We start from the raw sequence: 8,619 nt of genomic DNA on the forward strand, positions 1-8,619 counted from the left end.
ATGATAGATACCTAAATTATAGGTGACTAATTTCTTATTGGTGCACTAATTAAAGTCCAGTCAGAAAAAAACCACAAACAACACTGGGTATTTTAACAGACAGAGTTTATTAGAGAAAATTGTATCCATACTTTTGGAAAACAGAAAATAAAACAGAAATGGAAGACAGAGGGTAATACACCAAATACCACCCAAGTTAAGGACTCCATGGCAAAGAAGTTGGGGTTATCTGAAATTGCAAGTTTGGGAGGTGGGCACCATCTGTCTGGTGTTGATACCCCAGGAACTCAGCAGAGAAGCTTTAGGAAGAGTTTAGAGTTCTAGGAAGAGGACCCCATGTGTCTGGAACTGGTGCCTCTCTGGTGCTGCCCGCAGCTTGCTGTAGAGGCCATGGGCTGCCTCTCAGGGTGGAACTAGTGACAACGGCCAATAGGTAACATGCTTTCCTCTCCCTGCCCTCCGGCCTCCCTTCACTGCCAACTATTCGGGAAACTTAGCGGAAAGCATGTGAATTTGAAGTGGATGAGACAACTGGTTAACCATAGGCACAAGTGGGTACATCATTAATGTTTATAATACTTGAGGTTTTGGGCTTGATAAGATGACTTCAGTGGATAATGCACATTCTCTCAAGCCTGGAAATGTAGTTTCAATTCCAGAGACCCACTTGGTAGAAGAAGAGAACTTATTCCAAAAGTTGTCCTCTGATTGACACACATATGGGCTGTGGTGCATGCGTGTGTGTTTATGCACACACATAATAAATGTAATGACGGGTATAAAGTTATTAGGGAGTCCTATAAGGTGAAATGAAAAAAATGAGGTCATCAACTTGACCTTCATAAAAGCAACAAGCTGTCTTATCAACGAAGTAACACAATAGTCTACATAAACAGCTAATAACTATGGTTTTCCCAGTCTTCTAAGTCACTGGTGTGTGAAAGAACGCCAAATTAGGGATCAGGAACTCTTACGTTCCAGTTCAAGCTCCTTCCTACTGCAACACCATCCTCATTCTTTTACCCTGGTGTCTTAGTGTGGGTTCCTATTGCTGTGAAGAGACATCATGACCATGGCAACTTTTGTAAAGGAAAACATTTAACTGTGGTGGCCCGATTACAGTTCAGAGGCTTAGTCCATTATCACCACGGCAGGAAGCAAGGCAGCATGCAGGCAGACATGGTGCTAGAGAGGTAGCTGAGAGTTCTTACATCTTGACTCACAGGCAACAGGAAGTGGTCTGTCTCACTGGGCGTGGTTTGAGCATATATAAGACTGCAAAGCCTGCCTCCACAGTGACACACTTCCTCCAACAAGACCATACCTACTCCAACAAGGCCATACCTTCTAATAGTGTCATTCCCTTTGGGGGGCATTTTCTTTTAAACCACCACACCTGTTATGCCTCAAGGTGCACGAGGCACTTGTCAACTATATTGGAATCATTTTCACCTGCTTCTTTTTTATCATAATTATTGGCACCTATTGGTTGTACAGATTAATGAGTTTCATTGTGACGTTTCCATACATTTGAGTGTTGAACGCTAATCACATCCACCCTTCCTTCTTCTACTACCCTCGTTTTCATTTTTTGTTGGTGTTTTGTTTTGTTTTGGAGACAGGGTTTCCCTGTGGAGCCCTGGCTATCCTAGAACTTGCTCTGTAGACCGGACTGGCTTCAAATTCAATTCACCTGCCTCTGCCTCCTGAGTGTTGGGATTAAAAGCATTCGCCACCGCCTGACTTCATTTTCATTTTTTAATAGTGCAACTTCATGCAAAAAAAAAATGTGAAGAAGGAAGCCAGGGGAGACTGCATGGCATGAATATTATGTCCTATCTAGATAATTCTAAAATTACAAAATACTCCTCCAAATTCTAAAACACATGAACCTCATTTTTTGATTTGTTTTTAGATTTAAATTCCTTCTTTAAATAGAATGTAGGGTAGGACGATGATATTATGACTGAGAGGTAGGCATACAGTATCACCATTTATATCTTTAGTGCCTTTTGCTTGTATGAATTTCTTTGAAAAAACGATAGATTTCATTAAAAAGTCATTGATTGTGCTGAGGAAAGTTTTGCTATTAGATAATCCTATCACTCTCTGTAGTTGTCTTCTATTGATTTAAAGATGACTTTACATGTAGAGCGTTTATATGGTGTTATAGAAAGTTGGGCAGATGGAATCCATGTTGCCACCTGGTGTCACCTCCATCCAGACATGTATTAGCATCCAGGAACCACTGCTTCACGGGAGCAGAACAAACACTGGGAACTGTGGACAGGGCAGGGAATGTTGCTCATTGGTGGTGCTCTTACCTACTTGCATAAGATGCTCGGCTCAATCCCCAACCGTACAACATAATAAGAACAAAAACCAAGGCTGGAGAAATGGCTCAGAGTGTAAGAGAATTTGCAGCTCTGCCAGGGGACTCTGTTCAGTTCCCAGCACCCACATGGTGGATCACAACAATGTAACCTCAGTTCCCGGGGGCCTGACCCCTCTTCTGACTTCTGTGTGCAATGGGCACACACAAAGTGCGCTTACATGCATGCAGGAAAAACACTCATATGCATAAAAGAAAATAAATCTTTAAAAATAAGAATAAAAGGTAAAAGTGGGCACAGTTACCACTTGCCATGCAAAGGGTCTACAACTAGTGTATACTAAAATGCATGAACACAAAGCTGGCATTGGTTAAGCAAAAATAGTATTTGGAGGATGGCTTTCTTTTTGTTTTTAAATAATAGAATCTAGGAGTATTTCTTAAGATGAAAGTTAGATTCAATAAAACTGAACAATAACAGTGACTCACACACAATCAGCATTTAACTCTAATATATGTAGAGGTGAAAATACTGACAATTGTAGACTGGTATGACAGCTTTTCAAAACGTTCAGGAACTCAAGCCCCATCTTTCATAGTGACAGACAGCTGCCTAAGCTTCAGGCCTCGATCTACGGAATGACAGAGTCAGAAAGGGATGACGGTGTCCAAGGCTCATCCTTTGAGTGGATTTCCCTGCAAAAGCATTCATGCCTGCCTACACGTGATCAAGAACTTCGTACCTGGGCTGCGCCTAGCTCGGAGAAACCCTGAGAACATGCCTTCAGGCTGTCTCACGTGAAAGAAGATAGACATGGAAACCTGAAGGCCAACCAGCAGATTCCCACCCTGTGTATTTATTCTTTAAGCCACTGTCCGATGAAGTGAACCACAATTCAACCGAGAACCACAAGTCTTCTTATGGTTGGCCCCTCTCAACACACGGCAGAAATCACTGCCAGCGCAGTGCCTCCACCCCCCCACTCCCACACTAGCGGAGCACCAGGAAGTCAGAGAGCGAAAACATAGGTCACTGCACTCTGCTCTGTAGTAGTGTGTTTCAGTTTCCCACGACTAAATCCCATTCTTGTTTGGTTTCAGTGTATAAGAAGAGTCTCGGAGATGACATTAGTTCTGAAACATCTGGTGACTTCCGGAAAGCTCTACTGACTTTGGCAGATGTAAGGTTTTATTTTTTATTGTTTGCCTCCCCAGTAAGCTGCAAGCTCAGAAATCGTTTTCAGGGAGTTAACAAAAGTGAAGATAGTGAGATTTCCATTTTCCGGTGAAATGATTCTTTCGAATCACATTTGTATCGCCACCATCAATAAAACACGTAGCCAAGATCACAAAAGCACACATGGTGATCTAACCACAACAAAAAATCATGGTTGAGTCAGATCAGTCTATAGATTAGAAGTGTTTCCGTTGAGATTCATAGTATGCTGCTCCCATGTGCCGCCCACAGAAACTCTTAATTGCTCATTTTCGGTGTGCTTGCATCTTTAGACGCATAGATTTTCTTCTGAACTCCAAAGAATACTTACGTTGTTTAAATTAAAGGTGAAAGCATAAAAGAATTATTCTCGGAGATGGGTAGTAAATCCAGAAAAAAGTATCTGTTTCGGGACTTTGTCCCTATTACCTTGGGAAAGACATTATGTGAGCAGATGAGGCCTGTGCTCATTTTGCTTGGAAGGTCCATGATTTCAGTAACCAAGGCAGGAGACCCGCCGAGGCACTGTAGCAGGTAAAGGCACTTGCCGATAACTCTGGCAACCAGGGTTCAATCCCCGGAACCCACAGAAAAGAGGACAGAGAGAATCACCTCCGTGGAGCCATCCTGTGACCTCTACACTTGCACTGTGTGCTCCCCAACATGCACATACGAATAAATAACATATATTTTAAAGGTGCTAAAGTCAGGGCTGGAGAAATGGCCCAGCAGTTAAGAGTACTGACTGCTCTTCAGAGGACCAAGGTTGGGGTCTCGACACTCACATCTTGGCTCACCGTCATCTGTAATTCTGGTCCCAGGGGATCCTGTTCCCTCTTTGAGCATGTGTGTGGGACATGTGGGACACAGGCATGTGTGTCGTGCCCAACCATACATGTGGGCTAAACACCCATACACATAAAAAACGATGGTAAAACCGAGGATGGGACATATTCACGGGCTTGTCTAAGAGAGGACATGATTGAAGCCCTGTCTCACAGACTTCTTGCAGCTGATTTACACAGCTCCTGATGTGGGAGAAAATCCCAAGTGGCTCAGCATGAGGGCTGAAGCCGCACTTGCCAAAGTGAGCTATTATGCAGCTTGGAAATAACTCATCCTCATTATAGCTTGAGGTGCTTTAACTGCTGAAAACCTCGGGAAGGTTGAATCCACAAACCCGAAGATATGAAGGGCAGTGGCAGTCATGGTCTCAGCAGTGCATGTCACAGCACACATCCACATTCGCGACGTGAACTCACCCACAGTAAGCAGGAAAAATAGAGCTCCTGGGGCTGGTTTGAGATCAAACAGAACTGGACCCTCCCACCACCTAATGGCTTTCTGTATCTGAACAAGTTACTTTAAGCTTTAGGGGATTTATGTTCATGCCTGTGACATCACACTTCAGCTAGTATTAACCCCTCCCGGTGTTAGGAAGGTGAAGAGGGAGTAGGTGAGGTGCTGAGTGCATACAAAGGGATTAGTGTGTTGGGGTTTACTCAACTGCTCTGCGGACTTTAACAAAAGTATGAATGTACCTACCATTCCAGTTTCCCGTAGAGTGATTCCACTGCTCCAGGAAGCCCGTCTTCTGTCGGTTTCTATCGTCCTTTTCCTCTCCCACAGAAACTACCCATCTTTTTCTGCTTCTAGTTTGCCTCTTGTATAGACAGTGTCCAGTAGTTTAAGTCATTCCTTATACAGACTTTTCCGACCAGCTTCCAACACGTAACCATATGCTGTTCTATGAGGTTTGGAGATTCACCTATGAGAGCTGTGCTTTATTTATTTATTTATTTATTTATTTATTTATTTATTTATTTATTTATTTATTTATTTATTTTTTTGTTTTTTGAATGAGTGAGTTCCCCAAGTATATAGCAAGCAAAAATAAAGGAATAAATCAAACGTAGTAGCAGAAAGATAAAAAAAAATCATTCAAAGTGGACACTCACAACATCCAGCTAAAACCACTGGAGTACCCAACTGAGTGACAAATGCTAACCCCGTCAAGCTGGTGATTGCAAAGATCCAGCAGACGTCAAATGGGGAAAGCCTGTTGAAACAGCCAGCTCTAGCTCTGGCATGGGAGTCCTGGGCAGAGCACTGTGTCCCCTCTGGTGAGGCTTCCAAGCAAAAGAACAATCGTCAAGCAGCAGACAGAGCATCATCAAGCCAGTGCTTATAACCATCCAGCACAGTGGTTCTCCATCTGTGGGTCGTGACCCCTCTGGGTGGCATATCAGATATTTACATTATGGTTCATAACAGCATAAAAATTACAGTTATGAAAGAGCAATGAGATCGTTTTTCTGGTTGTGAGTCACTACAACATGAGGGACTGTTGAGGGCCACAGCATCAGGGAGGTTGAGGACCACTGATCTAGCGGTAATGACTGGGGATGCTCTGTTCAATCAGGCTAGAAAGGGTTCCTGGCTCTGCAGTAAGCTTCACCCTCCTCTTTCCTGCTGCAGACATCATAATATTATGGGATAAACAATAGTCACCTTTGGATGGAGATAGCTTACTTTTTAGCTATTCTCAAAGACCAGATGTCTTAGTACCCTTAGCTAGTTGCTCTTTTCCCTCTTCCTATTAAAGAGTCAGGGGATCAGCCTGAGCCAGGACAGGGGCATTTGGAGGACCCTTGACATAAACATGCTTGAGCCTGAACTTGGAGAATCAGTCCTGTTTCCAGAGCCAACTTCTCAGTGATCTCAAACTGCCTATGACATTTTACAGTTTTATGGATATTGCATATGCCTGTAAGGTTTTTCCATTTTTTTTATAACTGGCCAGCTTGTGTCTATTTTTACTGAATAACATTTTGTTGTATAAAGTGTTTATCAGTTGAAGGGCATCTTGGTTGCTTCCAAACTTTGTCAGTTATAAATACAACTTCAGTTAGTTATTTATGTGCAAGGTTTTGTATGGACATGTGTCCAACTTGCTTAGATGAACGTCAAGGAGCATAATTGCTGGATCATACTGTAAGGATATACCTAGCGATGTAAGAAACGGCTGGACGGTCTCTCAATGCGCATGCAACGCCTTACATTTCCACGAGCAATAGAAACAGAGTTCCTATTGTTTCTGTCTTCCCCAGAATTTGGTGTTGTCAGTGTTTTGGAGTTTAACCATGCTACTAGATTCTGTTTTAATTTATAGTCCACAGGGACATGACGTAAAGTATCTTTAAATATGCTTTCTTGCTGTCTATACATCTTCTTTGGTAAGAGGTCTCCTTAGATTTTTTACTCTTTTAAAATGGGGTTGTTTATTATCCTCTTAATTTATTAAGTTAGTTTGATTATTAGTCTTTTATCAGATATGTTTTATAAATATTTTCTGTCTGGGCCTTTTCTTTCCATCCTAACACCTTTGCGTTTCCAGAGGAGATTGAGGCCCCAGATTGTGTGCTCTGCTACACTGACTGATTGGCAGAGGCAGACCTGGAGCCAGGAGTGCCCGATACTTTTCTGCTACATGGTTTGCATGAAAAAAAAAATCTACCCAGATGAACTATTGGTTGGAGTACAGTGTCCTTAAAGGATTGACCTTGTTGTTTTGTTTTCTTCTTTAAATCACCCCTGCTGATTTAGGGTAGAAGAGATGAAAGTCTAAAAGTGGATGAACATCTGGCCAAAAAAGATGCCCAGGTCAGTAACAGCCAGGAGAATGTCTCTTTTACACACACCCTTGACGGCCTCTGCCAAAGATGACGCTACTCAGGCCTGTCCTCTCCTGTCCTGAGTCAAAGCCTGGGGGACAGGCATCATCCAGCCCATGCCCTGCCTGCCACTGTGATGGTGACCATCCACCACTACCACCACCAGGTCCTGCATTGGACCTTCCGATTTGAAGTCTGCTCAAAGTGAACTGTGTAGATGATAGACCATTTTATTGGCCTCTAAAGTCAAGTAAAATCCCCACTCTTCCCCTTCCATCCCCTCCAAGAGAGAAGGCACTGCATTTTTGATGACACACAGGGCTGCTTCCGTTTGTCCAGGTCCTCTACAATGCTGGTGAGAACAAATGGGGCACTGATGAAGACAAATTCACCGAGATCCTGTGTCTACGGAGCTTTCCGCAGCTGAAACTGAGTACGACTCGAGTCTGTTTCGCTCCATGTTGGTTTTGCAGGTGTCTTGGCAGTTTGTGTAGAAACTTCTCAGGAAACCAAATGGAGAAGTTGCATTTTAACTCACGGCAGTACTGCGATTCTCTTTCGTTTTGTCCTGAAGACTGAGTAGGCTCCCTACCCCGTGAGTAGCAAGCAGTAGAAGAGGATGGAGAAGATGCAGGCAATCCCGCCGAGAGCTGGAAGCCTGGTTGCTGTGGGGTGGAGGGGCTTCCACCCCATCTCTCCTTGTCCGCCACCTTCTGGAAAGGACAGGCACTGAAAGGGAGTTAGGGTTGATTAATGGTGATGAAAGGGAGTTTTGTGGATTGATTAATGGTGACGAACAGCGGCTACTCTCTGACGTGAGGAGAAACGAGAGCAGGATAGGGGGGAACCAGCTCTCCTTCTCAGACCGATGCCGGGGTCCACCCACCCTCTCACTCACGCGTCTCCCTGAGCTGTTCCAGAAGCACAGAGCTCCATTTAGCATGACCATATCATGGCAACGGCTGCCAGGTGCCAGTTTTGAGGACAGCGGCAGGGTAGGACTGACCTGATGCTGAGCTGAGGAAACAGAAGGGGTTTGCTGAGACTTTTCACTCTGAAATTGCACTTCTTTACCTTCAGTGGTGATTTTTGTGAAATAAGGGCGCGATAGTTTGCTGGGTTTACTAAGGGCTTGGTTTGAAAAACAGAGACAGGCTGACCCCTGTATCTCTTTGCAAATTTTATTTTCCTTTTTTTTTCAAAATGTGTTGGCTCATGCCTTTAATCCTAGCAGAAGCAGGATTTCTGAAAGTTCCAGGCCAGCTAGAACTACTTGTAAGACTCCCATCTCAAAACAAAACAAAACAAAACAAAAAACAGCAACAAAAAGTTGTTGGAAAAAAAATGTACTAGGCTAATAATCTTCCTGTACACTCGATGACATATGTTCAGGTTTT

At 43.5% G+C, this 8,619-nt stretch overlaps 1 protein-coding gene across 1 annotated transcript in view; it reads left to right on the forward strand.

Moving 5' to 3' along the window:
- Nucleotides 1–8,619, forward strand: part of Anxa3 (annexin A3) — a 56,353-nt gene that overhangs the window by 31,913 nt on the left and 15,821 nt on the right. The window contains exons 7-9 of the mRNA XM_006975360.3: nucleotides 3,434–3,513; nucleotides 7,155–7,211; nucleotides 7,562–7,655. Coding sequence (XP_006975422.1) covers nucleotides 3,434–3,513; nucleotides 7,155–7,211; nucleotides 7,562–7,655 — 231 coding nt within the window. The remainder of the gene's footprint in view (nucleotides 1–3,433; nucleotides 3,514–7,154; nucleotides 7,212–7,561; nucleotides 7,656–8,619) is intronic.

The sequence above is a fragment of the Peromyscus maniculatus genome, chromosome 10 (assembly GCF_049852395.1).
Source record: "Peromyscus maniculatus bairdii isolate BWxNUB_F1_BW_parent chromosome 10, HU_Pman_BW_mat_3.1, whole genome shotgun sequence".
Classification (NCBI taxonomy): domain Eukaryota; kingdom Metazoa; phylum Chordata; class Mammalia; order Rodentia; family Cricetidae; genus Peromyscus; species Peromyscus maniculatus.